We start from the raw sequence: 20,900 nt of genomic DNA, 5'->3' as shown, positions 1-20,900 counted from the left end.
GGGGACGGGATACATGTTTTCAAAGCGAAGAACGAGACCACTTTTGCAGCTTTTCCTATGAGTGTAGTAAATTAAATAGTGATTGTGTTATTTTAATATGTTGAAATTCATTTAGTTGGATTTTAAGGATGAGTTATTCCCGCCCAATAAGGTGTTTTCGTATGCAAATCGTTTTCTCATTGGTTGTGTGTTTGCTTCTACTTTAGACTTTGGTTGGTTGGTTGGTTTAGTTGGATGGATTTATAATGCAAGAATCGAGATAATATTAATTGTTCGAGTATAGTATATAAAATCTACTCTTTCTCTCTGTCCCGAGTCAATATTTTATTTCAAAGTTAATTGCTAGTAATATAAAGTCATAAAATTTGATAAAAATTCTACTTGCCACTTTCAAATTTGAACAAGAAATCACAAAATTTGAAAGAAAAAAAAATCTTTTGTACCACATTGGTTTTTTTTCGGACAAAATCGATGTTAAATTGGTACACACATTTGATGATTTTGATAAGTTGGAAATAAACAATGACATGAATGTGATTTGGTACACATGTAAAATTTATTTCAAATCAATTGTTTAGATCATAAAAATATTTCAATTTGAAATTGGTTTCGATTTGCACATATTTTTCATTTCATCATTTGAATAGTTGAACTAGAAAATATATATACTTGATTGTTAATGAATGTCTCGTGGATACCTTCACTACCATCACTCTTCCTCATACCCTATCCACATCACTCCCAATTTGTGTGACTCACAAACCCTCACTAGATTTTGTGCAATAAATAAAGCAAACAAACCTTAACCATTCACACACACACACACACACACATTACTAGTATTACTACAACTACCATGGCTCAAACAATGCTGCTCACTGCAAACCCTTTGTTGAAAGGTGATCAGCCATCGCTCATCCAAAGGCTTAAACCTCAATCCTTCTCTAAGCTTTTGCTCTCTCCGAGAATTGCTAATTCACCTCTTTCTTCCTCTTCTACAATTGTTGCTATCTTCAAATCCAAAGCCAAAGCCCCTCCTCCTGCTAAGAAGGTTTAATTTAATGTCTCAACTTTTTATTTTTTGGTTGAATATAACTTCAATCTCAAAGGGTCTTTTTTATGGTTTTTGAAGGTAGTGGTGAAGCCGAAGACTGAAGATGGGATTTTTGGAACATCGGGTGGAATTGGTTTCACTAAGCAAAATGAGCTTTTCGTTGGCCGTGTTGCTATGATCGGATTCGCGGTAAGTTAATCGAGCCGTTTCTTTTCGATATGAGATTTAAGGAATTAGGTTGGTTTTTGCGAAAGAATTACTATTTCATTTACTTGTGAGGTTTTAAAAAATATGAATTGATTAACTTGGAAATGAATTGGTTTTAATTTGTTTGTATTATGATAATTACTATGATTTCAATTTAAGTATTCCCTCGCTTCCTAAAAATATGAACTTTTAGAATGACAATGTTTTTAATGCAAAATTAGTAAAGTAAAAGAGGTGGTAAAAAGAAAAAGTGTTAATGGAAAATGAGTCACTCCTAGAGAAAGAACTTTCCTAAAATGGAATAACGACCCAAAAAGCCTACAGGCTACATATGTACTACTTGTTGGGTTGATCATTTTTCAATTACGACGGCCCATATATAATATTGGGTCAGTTCAAGTTTCAACCTACAGCCGTTGACCCGTTCTACTATCACAATAGAAGTTCATAAATTTTCATTTTAAAATTAATCAGTTATAAAGTGAAGTAACTCATCAAACTTATAATAATAGTACTATTACCCATGAATCCATTTATTTCACTTGGCTGTCCAATTTTTCATTGTCTAATTCAGTAATTCATATGATTGCAGGCTTCTCTATTGGGTGAGGCAGTAACTGGGAAAGGAATCCTTCAACAACTAAACTTGGAAACTGGGATTCCAATCTATGAGGCAGAGCCTCTTCTTCTTTTCTTCATCCTTTTCACCCTTCTGGGAGCCATTGGTGCCTTAGGAGACCGTGGCCGGTTCGTCGACGATGTCCCGGCCACCGGTCTTGACAAGGCAGTTATAGCTCCTGGAAAGGGCTTTAGGGCCGCCCTTGGCCTCGGAGACGGTAATCTCCCAACTTACCCCCCATTTTCTCAATCCCAACACCCGTAAAAATTCAATATATTCAATTTTTTAAGTATGGGAACAGGTCCTTTATTTGGATTCACAAAGGCAAATGAATTGTTTGTTGGAAGATTGGCTCAACTTGGAATTGCTTTCTCTTTAATTGGAGAAATTATAACCGGAAAGGGAGCACTTGCCCAGTTGAACATTGAGACCGGAGTCCCGATTGGTGAACTCGAACCACTTTTGTTGTTCAACATCGTCTTCTTCTTCGTTGCTGCAATTAACCCGGGGACGGGAAAATTTGTTACCGACGAAGAAGAAGATTAAATATATATCTACATATTTTTAACTTTTCTTTAAGTTTGTGTGTAACGTTTTGTTAGTGAATAGTAGAACACATTTTAATTGGTCATTTTCATGTTATATATTTGTCGACTTAAAAGTAACTTCATCGACACATGTCTTGCCTATTTGGTAGTCCGTTTCATCTCCAGCCAATGGAGAAAGGGTTTGAGTCATTATGACAATGTGAGTTATCAGTAATTGCTATTAATTTGCTTAACTTAAAAATGAAAATATTTTGTAAAGTTTATAGCTAGACCACTAATTAATTAAACCAAGGGTTCCATTCCTATATTTCTTCTGTTACTCTAATGCAGACGAAGAGTATATACAGCTATGCATAATAGTATAATACAACAAAACAAATCCCCCATATTTCTACATATAAAATAAATTATGGAGTAACTATTTTTATTACTATATTTTTAAATAGGGAACTATAGTTACAAAATCGAAGCTTGGGCTAAAATTATCCTAGAAATATTTCACTAAAAAATTCTATTTGGGCCAATACATAACGCCATCAAATCATTTAGGCCCAATATACGTGAGTTTTGCCTCTACACGGATGGATAGTTCAACGATAATTGATTTCCGACAATTGTAAAAAGATAAAGTTTCATGATTTTAAAATTTAACTTCACAATTTAAATATTTAACATTTTCTTGATTATTAATATATAAAATGAGAAATCGAATACACACAGAGACGGAGCTAGTAAGGAAGGGATCACGGGCCGGCCAATAACTTTTTGTTTTTTTATAAAAAAAACGGTAATTTGGTAAATTCATTATTTTTTAATAAATTTAATATTTTTTGGTATTCATCCCAATTTTTCCTGGATTGAGTCGTGTTTTTCCCTCTTTGCAAATTATGGTTACAATCTCTGAGTTTCTACTTTTTTCTGTGTCTGATAATAACGTCGGCGCCTACGTGACTTTATCTTACTATATTTTTCTATCTCTCTCATCACTTTTATCCCCTACCGCAAACGCCGCATCTGCTTCGGGTGATGCCCTGCGATTTTTATTAGTAGCCAAAAATTTACTTCCTAGGCCCTCATTGGCAAAATCATGGCTTCGTCACTACCTACACCCATATGACTACGTCCTCAAGAAAATTAATAATTATTGAAAAAACAGAGAACAAAGAAAAAGCAAGAAGAAAAAGGGTATGGCGCACTATTTATCACATGAGATATTACCGCAAGCAAGAGCTAGAGAAAGGACTAGGCAATAGCATTGTGCATAAAATGATTTACAAATATTGGTGTTCAATTCTCCAAATTTTAAATAAAAGTCATTCGTGGAAATGGAGCCCACAAAAATTTGGGACAATTTTGATCTTTATAATTTGATAGATTATGTTTTGATCTTGTCTAGGTATACTTTCACAAAATATCACAGCAACAAAAATGACTAATAACACAACTTTAGTGACACCATGGAAAAGTCCCAAAATTTACATCTTTATCCCGAAAAATTTAACTACCAACACATGTGTCTATTATTTTTTTTAGTGACTCAATTTTTGTAAAACCAACACATTTAACTATAAATTTTTGAGACACATAAAACTACTGATTTTTTTTATTTTTTTTTTACATTTTGAGTCTTTTTTTAGTGACTCAAGATTTATATTTTCAAACAAGGGGAAAATTTTGAAGCCACAAATTTATGTGTCATTCTCAAGGAAAAGGGAAGTGGGCTCAATCGAAGAATTTGCCCACCAAGATATAAAGAGCAAATTGATATATGAGACGAAAACTTTGGGCATGCCCCAAATATAGACATGATTGGAACCACTAGAGAATTATTTTTCTTGGAATATCACATGTGATTCTTTTGAGGTTTTATTTTTTCCCCAACTTGATCACATGTGAAAGCTTTGTAGCATAATAAAATTCTAAAGAGAAAAGGGAAAGATCAAAGATTGGTTATTAAGTCAATAAGAAGATACTCTCATATTTTGGTGATATCATCTCATAACAATTGGTCGATAACTTGACATTATATGGGCCAACGCTAAATATTTGTTTTTGTAGGGCAATATATTCTGAAATTTGAGTTATGAATTTTGTGAAAATAATTATAACGTGTTTTATAGTGATGATATTGGCTTTTATTACACAACCGATCAAACAAAAACACTGAAGGGAGAGCTTTAGCAGCATTCGTCGCTAAAATTAATATTTATGTCTAAATTATTTTTTTATGTCCGCCCTGCACATGTGGCTATCATGTCAATAGTACAATATAAAGATGTATAGAGAATCCTATCATCCATATTTGAGTCAAGATTTTAACTAAAAATCCATATAAAAAGTGCATCATAGTCAATATTCCAAGATTAATTATGGGAAATGTGGGAGCAAAGGACATGCTTCACTTTAGTTTGAAGATCACACAAAAGATTTGCTGAGATAAACAAATTATATCTTCCCCGATTGCATGCATTGATTTTATTGGCTATGCTAAATGTTGAATCAATTGCTTTTTAAAAGAAAATATTATCCGTGACATTTCGAGTAACAAAGATCTTTGTGGTTGAAAATGATGAATTTTGAGATACATTTAATTTCTTGCATGTTTTGTCTGTAAATAGTGTAGATGAGATATGTTTCTTGCATGTTTTGCTATAAATAGTAGCTTCTCCAATATATTATTCCACTTTTAGGGGATTTTTCACGACGATTCACACAAAATATCAAAAATCCGATGATGTCATATGAATAAGAAATCAATGCATTAACTAGTAATCCCCTTGTTAAGACCATATGTGTCTCCATGTTCATTTATTTGTCTTTCATTATGTCTTATTTTGTTATTTTAGAATGTTCAGCATTATATACGTCTAAATTCAAATTTATAAAATTTGGTTGGTATATTTAATTATTAAATAATATTTAAAAATAAAACTTGCATTAATTGCACTAACTTTTTCATCCGCCTTCTTCGCATTTTTTAAAATTCATGCCGTCAAAACATAAGACTATGTATTTGCCGAAGGATAGAGTAACGTCATCAATGAAGATAGCTTGTTTGCAACTTCACTCTATTAATTGTTCGATATTATAATAATAAACGTGCATCGCATATAAATCCATAAAAGTATTTCATGATATGTTGTATTGATTCTAATGTACTTAATAAATAATTACTAAGAGATAACATAAATTCTTGAGTTTTTTTTCTAAATAATATAGCATGTGAAATATTTCTTCCCAAGATCTTCATCTAAAAAAATATGTATATGGTCAAACAATGTCTCAGTGACAATTATTCATTCAAAAAATGATACTATTGAACAATAGGATAAATGTAATACACTATTTAGAAATAGGATAAGTGTAACCTTTCATAGTTTAAGCATAATGAACACGCTACATTTATAGGCGTGCAACGATGAAATGAAAGATAAATAATTTTAGTTTAAATCAAATTCTTTTTAAAATATTAGTTAATTGATTTCGACTTGGAATGTTGTACGAACAAATACTATTAATCTATTATGCATCAAATTTCACAAAGAAAGAAGAAAAATCTAAATGGTTCACCGTTCAAGATTATATGCTAATGGAAATTATCTATATATGACCTCCAAACAATGAAATGTTGATCGAGTAAAAAGTTCGATTTCATACAAATTAGGAAAAAATACTAAAAAATGATAACTAAAAAATGTGAATTTACATCTAGATATTAAATATTGATACGGCTTTCAACTTTTTTATATGTAATATTATCTTGAGAAAATTTGTCACTTTTATCATAATCTTTGGATTAACTTATGATCAATTCATAACTTTTAAATCCTTCGAATTAAATCATAATTTTATTATAATCCATGATCGTTTTACGAAACTAATTTTTAGTAAAAGAAGGGCTTCATAATTGCCCATAAATTAGTCTCATATATTGCAAAGTAAAATAACGTTACGATCACTATACAAAACTTAATGTATGTTTTAAGGACAAAAAAATCAAGACGCAATTATTTATGCTGAAAAATTTTAGAATATAACAACAATTTAGGATGCAAAAGAAACTGTTCATAAATTAATGATAAATAAATTTAATCATTTGCATTTTTAGGACACTCTTATTTGTGTCCTCTAATTTTAGTTGGGACACCAATAATATGAACGTTTTTTGAAGCGTGGTGCTATATTTGTGTCCTCTAATTTAAATTTAGAAATATAAATTAGCAACTTTATTTTTATAATTAGAAAATGTCATTAACGGGGTTTTTGCATTGGAGTGGATTTTAATTTACACAGTTTAAAAGGTTTGGGATTACCGATTACATACAATAAACTAAAATATTATTTAAATACACAAATTTCCAACTATCTCACAAATGATTTTGTTATAATTTGATATAAATGCATATATTTAAGAGCTTTGAATATGATTGGTTGGTTGTCCTCACTATTCTCTATATACGTCTAGCTATTTATCGAACTAAGTTTACGCGAATGAATGAATGATCATATCACTTAAATTTCGTCATCTGTTTATATCGAAACGGTTCAAATTAAAAAGCATCATTCATGGCAAATAATGAAACAATTACTACTTTTTTACTAGTAGTTCTCACTTCTCAATATTGTAGAAGAGGTCGGTCATATATAGTTTTGGGTCCAAGATACACTTTATGGACATAAAATTAGGGCCGGGGAAAAATACCGAAAAAATGATATATCGCTCGTATCGTATTGAAAAATATCGAAAAATTATCGAATTTTCGGTATATCGTAAATCTCGATACGATAACGCTATGAATTTTCTTATATCGCGATGTATCGTTTTATATCGAATATACGATATATATCGTACATATCGAAACATATTGAAATTTAAAATTATAAATATATATAAATCTATTTAATTCATTAATATATTTAGAAAATATATATATGGAACCCTAATAAGAACACTATTTATTTTATTTTGTTGAAGGTTATTAATTTTTGTGTTATTTTTCAATTTTGAAATTATATTTTTCGATATACAGGTATTCGATACGAAAACGATATTTCGATATGTCGTTCTTAACGATATATCGAATTTCGGTACGATATATCGAAATATTGATACGATAATGATATTGATATTATCCATATCGAAAGTTCGATATATCGAAACTTTCGATACGATAACGATATGAAATTCTTTCATATCAATATTTTCGATACGATACACGATACAACATTTTCGATACGATATATCGTATCGACCCACCCCTACATAAAACTAACAAACCATAAAAATGGCTTAAACTCCGAATTAATTGGAGGAGTGCAAAGCCTAGACCACGCATATTAGACTTCGGTACGTGTAGTTTGAATTTTCCATATTCAACTAAACATACCAAACTCTTGTATACTTGGCATTGGCTTTGGGCGCCATGGTACGTGCGGAGTCATGGCACGAATTTTTCTTTTCCTAAATGCGTACCAAAGTCATGTGTGCCCTATCTTGAGTTGCCATGTCAACCCTTATATGAAGTATATCATGTATTTATTCACCATGATCAATAATCTTTATTACTTTGGATCAAGAAACCACAAATGTTAAAAAGAGGATTTAGGTTGTTAATCCTAAAATCTCATCGTTGTTGGAGTAGAATAAATGAATGACACTATATGTGGAGATACTTGCTGCTACATAGTAACGAATGTTGTTTAAGGTATACACTGATTATGGAAAAAGCATAGGATTTCAAGTTTTCAACAATAACGATCAGCAAAGCTCATCTTCAATTTCCTGCTGCAACTGATTCCTCCCATAGATTTAACACTGAATAGACAAAATGTAATTGAATATATTGATAACACTCCTAGTATTTTTTTAAAAAAATAAAAATATAACATCTTCTTATTGGAAAAGATAATAAGGAAAAGGGATGAAATTGTAATTGATTTAAGTGTCGGAGAGATGTCGGAGCGGGTGAAAATAGCAGCAGGCCATGTGTCGGCTTCATGATGGTAACACGTGGCAGAGAGCAAAAGTAGGGGTCCCAAATTGTAATTTTCCTAAAGTCTGAATGGTGGAAACTTTGCGCAGTCTGAGAAGGAATTAAACTTTAGATAATTGCAAGCCCACCCCCTCTACCCTCCTGGGCCCCACCGCAGATTCCACTAATTCCAGATTTCACTTCAAAAAGCCGGGGACCGCTAAAGATTTGTTTATTTTCAATTTGGCCCCACACAGATTTACAAAATATTTGCTGGTGGGTCCCTGCACATGTACCTTTTTCTCTATTTCTTGTCTCCCTCACTATAATTGCATAAGATTTTGATTCTCAACCCCCAAATCCACCCCTCTATCCACGCGCTGTCTCACTATTTCTAAATAGTCTAATTATTATTTGAGTACGTGATTTACCGACATAATGTCTCCAAGCCATAAGAATATTATGTCATATTGCCATAATCCAAATTATAATATAGACTAATATACCCTTATTTTGAATTAAATAATAATTGAATAAATGAATATATATCAATTAATCATAAAAGGAAAGATAATTCATATCAAATTAATATCTTTTATCATATCAAATTAATATCAAAAGTCAAACTCATATCAAATTACAATCTTTTACCTTAAATGTATGCAATCAAAAATAAAGATATTAACACGGCTGAAATATCTTCATTCCTCCCTCCGTCGACCAGCCTCCACCGTCTGGCCCTCCGCGTCGCAGGTTGCGGCATCTTCAGCCTTGTTCATCCAAATCATTGCTGCCATAATATAAAAAAACATCAAAGATACCACTCTTTCTCTTATTTATATGTGTTTTAGGCCTCCTATACATGTTCAATTAAATATATATGGGGGGTTTGTGAGATTTTTGGGATGTTGTACATTTTTCACATATAACTAGATTATCACATCGCAAGATTTTTGCATTTTGGGACTACATAGATATTAAGCAAATTATATTGCAAGTGGAGAAGAATGCCCATTTTGTTAGGTATAGTGTGTTGAAAGTGTCATGCATAATAAATTTGTAAATATCTGGAAACTTTTTTATTAGCTATGGTGTGTGGAAACTTAAAAATGGTGGACGATGATGATGACGAGAGGTTAATAAAATGACGATGACGAGAGGTTAATGTGGAGGAGGGAGAAATCACTATCCATATATTTGCTTAAATCAAGTCTTCCATAAATATACACACAATTTTCCTAAGTAATTAATTCTTAAATATAAATAAATGTTTTATATGCATAAGGGTAGTATGGTACATGTATAAAACATAAATTTTAAAAAAATATATAAAACAATCTAAAATGACTATTTTAACCTCATTATGGCATTATGGCTTGGAGACATTATGTCTCTAGAACATTTTCCTTATTATTTTTGTCCTAATTTATAGGAACTCGGATTTCAATTTACATGTCAAACTTTAATATCTAATATATGTAGATTATTGAATTAGTGATTTATTCTTATCTTGCACCAATTAAGATTTTGACATTTACATAGATAATTTAATTACGTGACACTGTTGTTAGATGTTATCCGAAAACTACGTAGTAATATTGTAGGTATTGAAATTTGAAAGTACATTATTACGTGAAATTTACTTCTATTATATTTCATTTTTGCCGCTATCAATGTTATGTTTATCTATTTATACATTCATAATTTTGTGAGAAGAATGGTTAAATATTTTAAATGATTGTGATCTAAAACCCAAACACAAAAGTTTGCAATTTTTCATTTTTAAAAAAATGCCTCACACACAATAAGGGATATGAATGTACACTCATTAATGAGATTAGGAGAATCTTAGTGTACACTCATTAATGCTCCCAAGATTGCCCATAAAATGGTTGAGTTTTATTTATTCATATGTTTGTGAAATAATTACCCATGTTCTCCTAATTAATTCTCACCCTAGAGCTATAATTTGCCCCACTCTCCATCTATTTCATGGGAAATATTCATTTCATGGACCCTTATTACAAATTCATAGAATAGGGTACGTTTGAACAACACGAGGTCGATGACAATTTTATAAATATGGGTAAACACACATCATTTATGCATATATAACTTTTTGTAGAGGATGTCGGTTAGTTTTTCAATTCCTTTTGGATATGGTCATCAAATAGGTAGCATGTGTAGTAGGATATTGTATTATTGTTATTTATAATGAACAATATGCATGATAATTTAAATTGATTAGAAGGCCATGATCAATGGAAGTAAATGTTCTATATAGATATAAATGTAATAAGTGGGCACTAATAAAATTCCATAGTTAAATGATGTCAATCTTCTTATTAGATTTGGGTCGACGCCGCCCAATTTAGGATTTTGATTTATTTTTTGTTTTCAATTATGATTCTATTTTTTCTTGCAATTTGTGTTTTACATTTTTCTAATAGAAGAGTTTATTGCTGTATTGTTTGTTATGCGAGTGTCACTTGCATTTGTTGTTTGGTCTTTACTTTGCATTGATGTTGTTGTTTGTTAGTTGGTTTATGTCAATGGTTAGTTTTTTCTATCATTCGTTTAATGTTTTTTGTTGTATTAATTTTATTATTATTTATATTGTCATCATAATTTAAGTGTATTTTATATTTTAGTGAGTAATTATAAAATGTATGTTATACTATTTATCTTTAAGATCAATTTGATAAGGTAGATAATTCATTGTTAGTGTTACATGACTATATTACATATCAAAATAGTAGTACTGACATATACTCCCTCCGTCCCATTAAAAATGAAATGTTTTTCTTTTTTGTTTGTCCCATTAAAAATGAAACGTTTCCTAAAATGGAAATAATTCTATCTCTACTTTTTCATCTCTCTTACTTTACTCTCTCTTCTTTAACTCACAAAACAACATTGCATAAAATCCCGTGCCGATTTCCAAATGTTTCATTTTAAGTGGGACAGAGGGAGAGGGAGAGTGAGTATTTTCATAAAAAAAGATCTACGGAGTACTTCATAATAATTGGGTATAAAGGCTTATAAATACAAGAGTATAGCCCACAAGTGGTTCAACCCATGAGCTTAAACAGTCAAAAAAGTTTCAATTTTTCTACTTTTGGTGGTCCAATATCAATAATATTCCCACGAGAAATCGACACCGAACTGATTTTTTTTAAAGAGTGACATGAATTATTAGTTTTTCCATTTAATTTATTAGGTGACAAAATCGTGGTAGAGTAATGTGGAGCTATAATTGGTTGTTGGCAAAATCTACTCATTATTGGTGCAGTTAGATAATTAATTGATTGAATAGTTAATTAATTAATTAAAAAATAAGAAAAGTGTGAAAAAAAGAGTCAAGAGGTGTACATTGTTTTTTGGAGAGATATATGTAGTGTAACGTCCAAGCAATTAACTTAATTAGGTAGTCAATCACTTTAAAAAGGTCATGGGATTGGGATCTCACCCAAATCAAATCTTGATTCTATTTTTAAGACAAAATGAGCACACAACATCTCTCTTGATTTTTTTAAGAATCAGTCCTAAGATCTTTTTAAGGCTTTGCAATTTGTCTCATTTCCTTTTGTCACACTTTTATACCAAGTCGTGTGTGTGTAAATATTCAATGATGTCGTGTCATCTGTGTGATGAGTTTCTAGCATTTCAAATTCTTTTGAAAACTAAAATTCAGACTAATTTAAATCATGATTTATATATATACATATCGTGCGAGATAAGAAGTCACACTTATTCAGTAATACAGGATTTTAGAACGATTTTAGATATTTGTTATTGTGTATTAGTGTATGTAAATCAAAGCTTGCTGATCTTTTTGTATATTACATTTTAATGCTTTGATTTTTATGCAATTTGTTAATTTGAGTTATTTTGGTAAAAAATTATTGTCAAATTTAGAAGAATATTACCATCGTTCTAAGGAATGCTCAAATGCAAATAACAAACTTAAAAGATAAACTACACAAGGATTGGAATTAAAATGCATCAACTAGAAATAGGAAATAAATATGGATATATCAGAATCACGAAATTTCGCCTTGTCAATTTCAAATTTAAAAATTCTAGTAGTTAGATTGTACTACATGTCTCAATTCAAATCGTTGAAACAACAATTATCCATCTTAATGACAAATTTGAAATTTGCTCAATTCAAATTGATATTTATCTATATAACTCAAAAAGGCAAGTGTTTTGGCAAATTAAAATAAACAACTATTGTAAATTTTTTAATGTGTCACTAATTGTGAATTGAAAATTTAACTAATCTAATACTAGAATTGGGCCAAAATAGAACACTAGGACACATGCAAGTGTTAGTATCTCATCAATATTAGAGTCTGAAAATAAAGTCGAACGGTGATTGAAGTAGACTCTTAACTACTTATCGATATAAATGTTTGAGTAGTCAAAGATATTTTAGGGAATTCATCAAACGAGTTATGAACACGAGTTAATAAAACGTGAATCTAGTCGCCGACAGATTAAAATGGCAAATCAAAACCCTAATCGCGAACATAAAGAATTAATACTAATTTAATTTTTTTTCTAGAAAAATAGAGAAAATAGGGGTGGAGATGGGCCCCACAAGCTGATAGATAGCAGCATGAGTAGTTGTAACAATAAGAGTGTCCAAAAAAGAGAATCTAGTGAGAAAGATCACTCACACACATACACACACTGCGTGTCTTGTTTGTGTGTCGTTGTAGTAAATCACTATCCTCTTACCATAACCATAACCATAACCATAACCATAACCATAACCCAACATTTCTCTGCACACACAGTTTTTGCTTCTCTACTACTCAATAAAACCCACACCTCTCTCTTTCTCTTGCACCATCCACACACACACACACACACACACATACTAGATCATAATAAACAAATTACCAATTCACCAACAACAAATTCAATCACACAAACACACAATTCTTGAAATTAATCAGCTATGGTTTCTGAAAGAGATGAAGAAGAGAAACACCTCTTCCATGTATTGGCTGTGGATGATAGTAATATCGATAGAATGCTCTTGGAGAGGCTCCTCACTTTCTCTTCATACCAAGGTTCAATTTTCTCTCTTTCGCTCTTTCTCCTCTCTCTTTCTCTCATACTAAAAGTGATGAATTTGTGATGTAGTTACTTGCGTGGAATCGGGAGATAAGGCACTCGAATATTTGGGATTGGTGGATATTCATCAACAAAATCAATGTGAAAGATCATTGCCATTATCTTCTCCATCTTCCACCCAACTTTCTTGTGATTCTTTATCGTCAAAATCAGAGGTAAATACAATTAATTACCCTTTTTTAAATGTTTTTTCACAAACTCATTTATTTCCTTCATCTTATTTGTGCAAATTCACAAATTCATAATATTAAGGTCAAAGTGTCGGAAAAATCATGAATTTTGGTTTGTCCTGCAACTTTGCAAACCAGTCAGTAAAACCATAGATTTTAACTTTTTTTTGTCAATTTTCTCATCACGAAACATATATTCTGATTTCCTACTTAGACATATGTTGTTGATTTGGTACACGCGTGTTTTAAATTGATGACATGGTTGCTTTATTTGTGAAGTGTGCTGAGAAAAATGATAAAATTCATGGATAGTCTTGACCTCGTAGAGTTTTCAGAAGTCGCACCCTAATTAGACCCGAGGGAAAATTGAGAAAAACTTAATTCTAGAATTAACTTTTTAAGTTGCGGGATGAACCCGAATTTATCCAAAATTCATGATTTTAGTAACAATTTGAACTAATATTAGTACTCCACCTGTTTTATACTTTCCAATATCCAACCGATAAACCAAAGGAGCCTGAATGTTATCTTATCATTGAACCCTCCATATTGTGCATATATCATATGGTTTCATTGCACATGGGAGATATCATAAGGTAGGAGTGTTTAACTTTGCAAGAATAATAAAAGTGATAATTAAAAAACATTTTAATTTTACCATGGTATTATTGAAATAATGTGCGGTGGAGCAGAGGTAACTTTTTTTTTCTAGGTTTTTCGAGTACTTCTCCTAAAAGAGGCTACAGTTCCATGATTGAAGGATGAAAATTTTGACAGAGTAAACATGCCAAAATTAGTAAAAGAAAGTTAAAGTTGGTAAAAACTTTGTGCTTTTAAAACCTAAAGCTGCCCCATTTTCCTTCTTTTTCAAATTATTACTGTAGTAATATTCTCTCTCTGACATATGATAGTCAAATCAGTAACAATATTGAACTTTTAGAAAATATTCAAATTATTATTATTATTATTATTATTATTATTATTATTATTATTATTATTATTATTATTATTATACCATGCGTTTGTATTATTTTATTTTTTTTAATTCTACATAAGCAATTTAATTTTGTAAAATTGTGATCAAATTTCAGGTATCAAAAGTTAACCTGATCATGACAGATTACAGCATGCCTGGAATCAGTGGCTATGATTTACTAAAAAGAATTAAGGTTGGTTACTCTATAAAACATAATAAATTTAATAAAGAAATTTTTTTTGCTCTTACCAAAAGTATAATTTATTTGTAATTCATTTTTATAGGATTCTTCTTGGAAAGATGTTCCCGTTGTGGTTATGTCATCTGAGAATGTACCTTCAAGAATCAATATGTAAGCAAAATCACAACTCACTCCCTTTTAGTTATCATTTCAAAATTAATTTTCAGCCCTTTGTTTGCAAAAATCCAAAGGTGGATGCATCTCCTTTGTTGGATTTGTTGCAACACATATTTGAAATCCACACGAGGATGATAAATAAAACTAGGTGAACCACAAGGAATGGAGTATAAAAATATCACTGCTACAATACGACAATTGCAGAGAAAATACGAGTGAGGGACGAATTTTTTTCGTGTTCGGTACTTTTATACTTTCTCTATTAACAAAAATATCAATCCATCAAAATTAGTTTCATTTCTAATTATGAAGATTTTTTCACCACTTTTTCTCTTTCTCTGTCCCACTTTACCTATTTTTCTCTTTATTATGTTACTTTAACATTTACGTATCATATCATCCACAAATTAGACAATTTTTTGTAGACGAAGAAAAACATATTAATACTATGTTCTCGTGAAGAAGAGAATATAGCATTCATGATAACCATTCTCTCTCTATATTACTTCATCCGTCATATTTTAATTGATTCATATTTTGGTAAAAAACCAACCAATTTAATCAATTTTAATTTATTTTCTATTTATTTATCTATTTTAATTTCTCAACCTAACTTAATAAATACTACCATTTTAATCTACAATATCTAAAATTGTATAAGAGTTTCAAAGACTCTTTTACATAATTTCGAATTTTCTATAATTAATAATCTATGGATTATGATTGTTAAACAGGTGTTTGGAAGGAGGAGCAGAAGAGTTCTTATTGAAACCTGTGAAATTAGCAGATGTGGAAAAAATCCATTCTAATCTTATTAGTTCAACTAATTATAGTCCCTGCGAAGAAAACGGTATTGCCGAAATTGAAAAATCTAACAACGCTAAGAGAGAAGGCAGTGAAATTGATAAGAACTGCAGCAATGGTAACAAGAGAAAAGCAACCGTGGCGACATCACTGGATCTCTCCGACAGAAGGCCACGTGTCCAAGAACTGCCGGTTTCGTAGAGTTCTACACATACGTTTGTTAGTGTATTTGGATACAACATACGATGGCATTGTATGGTTTTCATTTTGGCAACATGAAATGAATGACTAATTGGTACTACAACTTAATTACTTATGAATTATCTATATAGGGATGAATTCTCTTATGGGAATCAACTTTTTTTATATGATTGAAAAAAGAATGGACAAAGAAAATGCTATTATAAGAGGGGTTTATATTACATTAACACGAACCGGCGAGCACATTATAGTGGGATAATATTATCTAATTTTCGATATTTTGTGTGAATATTATACAAAGCTCCAATCATAGCAAAAAACATAATTGTGTAACATCGTCGCATTTTCAGTATTTTATGTTAATTGTTGTGGAAAAATCTTTATCATCGGAATGAAATATGGATAAGTTAATTGTATCCAAATTCTGAACTCAAAATTTAGAATACATTGCTTATGCTAAAACAAATACTGAATGTGGGCTTAGGCTCTGTGATGGTGGGGCTGGGCTTTTGCGTGGGCCGAGGCCCCAATCAAATGGATATAACTTTTTTTTTTTTGTTTTTAAATGGATATAACTTAGGCAATCTAATGTGCTTTGTTATGAAAATGGATGCTTTGCTTTCAAAAAATATGTTAAAAACAAAATATGACTACTTTGTTTTAGAGAATAAAAGGATAAAAAAAATTGGATACAGAATGTGTGGTTGGTAAAGTTTGTGACCAACGAAGAAGGTACGACAATTAGATATTGACTGAGATGGTTTTTGCGATATATGTTTGTAATTTTTTAGTTTGAACTCAAAAAGATCTCTTTAGTTTGAAATCTCCACGTAATTGGAGATTTAGACATTTGGTTATTTTATGTATGCAATTTTATTACGAATAAAAATGCAATTTTAACCAATCATGCGTAAGAATTAGTATAATAATTTTTATTAGTACTCCATTTTAGACAACTAAGGTCTATTTTGTGAATTTTATTGTGGGAGATATTCGATTCCTCGTCAATAATTGGTGCACAAATTCCTCGTAAATGTGATTCTCACACACATTGAAACTACAAATCTAACTCTATCTTCATCGATGGTTGCATCTTTATTACGTGTTCGGTCATAGTCCCCTCGATTTTTTCTCCAAATATAAATCTGTTATAAAAAATTTATATTTGTCTAAAAATAGAAATTTCTATTTCCCTTCTCCGATAAATATCTCCTCTATTTTTGTCGTTTTCCTTCTCTTTTTGCTTACTTACCTAGCAAGAAAATACATTGATTTAAATACTCACAACAAGGTGAAATAGATAAGTTTTTTAATTGTGGTATTTACTTGAAGTCCGTGGGTGGCATGTGCTACTTCGCTTGCATACAAATAAAATACAACGGTTTTGTTAAGCATATATATGAATATTAGTACTAGTAGTAATAAAATTTTGTGCAATTAGGTGAATTGAGGAGTTTGGAAGCATTTGCATAAAATGAGCTGTTCCACTTATCTGGCACAAATATTATTGTTAGTGTTCTTGGATCTCATTTACTAATAGAGAGAGAAATTTATCAAAAACAGAAAGATTATTAATTTGTATCTTCGGCCTCAAGCCCTCAAAGTGTACAAATATGATTATTAGATCTACCTTTCTAGTTTGAGTTTCAATGTTTTGAATTGAAAATCATTGAAAATCATCGATTTCGAATTGAAACCACAATTTAACGCTTTATAAATGAAGCTAGCAATTTCAGAACGACGATTACGAATTATGAAACACAATGGTCTTATCGGATCTTCTGGTCAGGCTCTGTTCCACTATTTTCGAACATGAAACCACTTGTCAATCCATAATTTCTTCCAAAAACTTGCAAAAAACGAGAGAAACGCATTGGTTTTTAAACCAAACCGCTAGTTATCATTTTAAAATCGGAGCGATAATTTCAGAAAACATAAGAGTTCTGTTTTGCCATTTCTGTCTGTCTCAACTTCAGAGTCCTATTTCACTTTTAGCATAAATGATAAGTAGACCCTACATTCCACCAACTTATTTCACTCACATTTTATTATAAAACCAATATATACAAGTGAGACTCATATTCCACTAACTTATTAAACTCATTTTTCTTTATATTTCTTAAAACTCATACCCTAACTAATTAGGACTCTTAAGTTGGGACTTAGGGAGTAATATTTTTCAACCGTAAATCCGATGATAGCAATATTTTGTCTAAAATGAAAAAACCGATAGTTTTGAACCGTCATTTTATCGATTAAAACCGGAACCGTAAAATAAACTGTCGGACCAGTTCCGGTTCCACCTATAAATGTGTCCATGTCCCCCGCAATCCAACCGTGCAAACCAAAGATGGGAGAAGAAAACTTCCAAGAATTCTACACAAAGTGGATCGGCGAGCAGCGGCAGCAAATCGGCATCCTCCTCCTCGCCTCCAAATCTCCTTCCTCTTCCTCTTCCTCTTCGTCTCCGCCTCTCTCCGTCTTAGTAACTCGCACCCTCGCCCACTACGAAGAGTACTACGCCACCAAATCCAAATGCGCCAAAACCGACGTCTTCCTCCTCCTCTCCCCGCCGTGGACCAGCCGCCTCGAGCACGCCTTCATCTGGATCGGCGGCTGGCGCCCCACCGCCGCGTTCCACCTCCTCTACTCCAAGTCTGGCCTCCAGCTCGAGGCCAGACTCTCCTCTGGCGCCCAGGCCGAGGCTGCTGGCCTGGGCAACCTCTCTGCGCGCCAGCTGGGGCTCATTGATGAGCTGCAGCGGAGCACGGTGAGGGAGGAGAGGAGGATCACGGAGAAGGAGGCGAAGCAGCAGGAGACGGTGGCGGATGCGGAGATGGTGGAGCTGAGCGGTGCTGATGTTGTGGAGGAGGAGAGGGTGGGGTTGGCTTTGAAGGGGAAGGAGGAGGGCTTCGAGAAGGTGCTGAGGAGCGCGGACCGGCTGAGGATGGAGACGCTGAAGGCGGTGGTGGGGATATTGTCGCCGATGCAGGCGGTGCATTTCTTGATTGCGGCGGGGGAGCTGCATCTCAGCCTGCATGAGTGGGGGAGGGAGAAGGATGAGAGAGATGGTGTGCAATGCAATGCCTAGCTTTTGCTTTTCTTGTTCGTGTGGGTTGTTGGCTTTGAATGTGAAATCAAGAAATGAATAAAAAATGTTCTTCATTTCATCATTGTTTGAGTAATTTGATGCTGATTTCTCTCATGTTGCCAAGTGATGTGAAATTCGGATCCATTGCCAAATGATATGATTCGAATCATTCGATGATGGTGACGGAAAGTCGTCGTGGAACATAATGTAACTGATATGGTAGAAGCGAACCCTCACAAACAGAACTCATATAGATATGTAGGCAAGAATGTTGATTGAGACACTATGATCCAACGATCCAACTCTAATTTCAACTTAAAAGAAACGATAGACAACATAGGAATATGTTTGTGCACTTTTCATTGGTTGATTAGTTATCATTGTGTGGTTTAATTGATTATTTATTCAGCAAATATATTTCATTTTATTTATATTATTTACAATTTAGAGTTTATTAGAATTTCAAATTGTGAATAATTCTTTACATGCGTATACATAATTGGGTAACGTAATAGTTTTCTTAATTTTTAAAAATCAGGGATTGTATAGTAAAATTGTACTAATAAACAATTTACTAGTATTAGTTATTTATATACTACGTTTGTACTTTGTACACCCGAACAACAACAAAAGAGATTTAGCCTGGCAATGTGATTCAAAGCACATGCTCTTGCAAATGGTGCATTAGAGACTTCGAAACGATGGAATCCATTTTATCTCTCGATTTTAATTTTCTCTATTCTCGAAGGGGAATAATGTTGAATCCGCTAAGGAAAACTGCTTTAATTTTCAGAAACTACCAGCCCGCATGCTAAGCCGAACTCCCCCACGTGCTGTGTGGAGGCTACGACCTTCGGGCGCCCGCAATAAGAGAGATTTCGGAAAAAATGGTTTAATTTCGCAAGCCTTTCGAAATTTAGGATTAAATTCGCTAACCTTTTGATATATGGGATCGTGGCATGCAAATTTTTCGGAAGAAGGGATTTTCGGTTTTTTATCCATTTTTTCTTCTTATTTCTTATTTTTCCTTTTATAATATTTATAAATAGACTAAATTACCCCTAATATTTATACTCCAATTTTCTTTTGAATTCCTGTGTACACCTCCATTTCTCCATTTTGCATCAGATTGCATAACTCAGCAACTCCAATTATATTTTAACAAAATAGGAACTGATAGGCAAATCACAAATCCAATTAGAGATTCAGTATAACCCCATCACATTCCACATTCCACATTCAACCAACAGTGGAGAAGAGGCGGAGAAATTTATGGGACTGTTGAAGGAGGAAGTGGCGGCGCGAAGCACGCACAACAGCAGCTAGGCGGGGACAATGCAAGTTCGGCAAGAGCCTTGAGCGCGACCAACGGCGGCCTTGGGCGAGCTCAACTCAACCTCAATTTGGTCGGCGCCACAGTACAGCCAGTCGGTGGATTCGCGAGTCTGAAATGTTGGACGATGGTTGCATCGTAGTTAGGGATTTGAGGGACAGAGGCGGAAAGTGAAGGCTGGTGAATACAGAGAGGACGACGGCGGCCGCAGCAGCGGTGAACCATCGGTATTTCAGGCGGACTGGCGACGGCGAAGATGAGTATAATGTATAATCTAGGAGGAGGGTGGAGGGAGAATGGGAGGAAGAGGATGATGGTGGACTAGCGGTGATTAGCCGTGATTTTTCTCAATCTGGTGGAAATAAAATTATTGGAGCAAAAAATGTGAAAATTGGAGCAAAAATATTAGGGGTAATTTA

General features: G+C 32.7%; 3 protein-coding genes across 3 annotated transcripts; all 3 read left to right on the top strand.

The window, feature by feature from the left end:
- Positions 1–808: 808 nt before the first annotated feature.
- On the top strand, positions 809–2,545 carry LOC125218925 (photosystem II 22 kDa protein, chloroplastic). Its single transcript, XM_048120731.1, has 4 exons — positions 809–1,051; positions 1,133–1,243; positions 1,854–2,097; positions 2,182–2,545. Exons 1-4 carry the CDS (start codon positions 857–859, stop codon positions 2,424–2,426), a joined length of 795 nt encoding a protein of 264 aa, XP_047976688.1. The 5' UTR covers positions 809–856; the 3' UTR covers positions 2,427–2,545.
- A 10,606-nt stretch (positions 2,546–13,151) lies between these two features.
- LOC125219835 (two-component response regulator ORR9-like) lies at positions 13,152–16,160 on the top strand. Its single transcript, XM_048121908.1, has 5 exons — positions 13,152–13,484; positions 13,558–13,703; positions 14,810–14,887; positions 14,979–15,046; positions 15,787–16,160. Exons 1-5 carry the CDS (start codon positions 13,370–13,372, stop codon positions 16,055–16,057), a joined length of 678 nt encoding a protein of 225 aa, XP_047977865.1. The 5' UTR covers positions 13,152–13,369; the 3' UTR covers positions 16,058–16,160.
- Positions 16,161–18,383: 2,223 nt separating this feature from the next.
- LOC125223698 (protein DELAY OF GERMINATION 1-like) lies at positions 18,384–19,227 on the top strand. Its single transcript, XM_048126960.1, has one exon. It carries the CDS (start codon positions 18,408–18,410, stop codon positions 19,146–19,148), a length of 741 nt encoding a protein of 246 aa, XP_047982917.1. The 5' UTR covers positions 18,384–18,407; the 3' UTR covers positions 19,149–19,227.
- Positions 19,228–20,900: the final 1,673 nt, after the last annotated feature.

This window comes from Salvia hispanica, chromosome 4 (genome assembly GCF_023119035.1).
Source record: "Salvia hispanica cultivar TCC Black 2014 chromosome 4, UniMelb_Shisp_WGS_1.0, whole genome shotgun sequence".
Taxonomy (NCBI): domain Eukaryota; kingdom Viridiplantae; phylum Streptophyta; class Magnoliopsida; order Lamiales; family Lamiaceae; genus Salvia; species Salvia hispanica.
Note: the sequence above shows the minus strand (reverse complement) of the source record. Positions and strands in the feature narration are given on the sequence as shown.

Coding starts and splice junctions, on each gene's coding strand:
- LOC125218925 (XM_048120731.1), top strand. CDS start 857: ATGGCTCAAACAATGCTGCTCACTGCAAACCCTTTGTTGAAAGGTGAT. Junction 1,052..1,132: donor CCCCTCCTCCTGCTAAGAAG/GTTTAATTTAAT, acceptor TGGTTTTTGAAG/GTAGTGGTGAAGCCGAAGAC. Junction 2,098..2,181: donor CGCCCTTGGCCTCGGAGACG/GTAATCTCCCAA, acceptor GTATGGGAACAG/GTCCTTTATTTGGATTCACA.
- LOC125219835 (XM_048121908.1), top strand. CDS start 13,370: ATGGTTTCTGAAAGAGATGAAGAAGAGAAACACCTCTTCCATGTATTG. Junction 13,704..14,809: donor CTTTATCGTCAAAATCAGAG/GTAAATACAATT, acceptor ATCAAATTTCAG/GTATCAAAAGTTAACCTGAT. Junction 15,047..15,786: donor GTACCTTCAAGAATCAATAT/GTAAGCAAAATC, acceptor ATTGTTAAACAG/GTGTTTGGAAGGAGGAGCAG.
- LOC125223698 (XM_048126960.1), top strand. CDS start 18,408: ATGGGAGAAGAAAACTTCCAAGAATTCTACACAAAGTGGATCGGCGAG.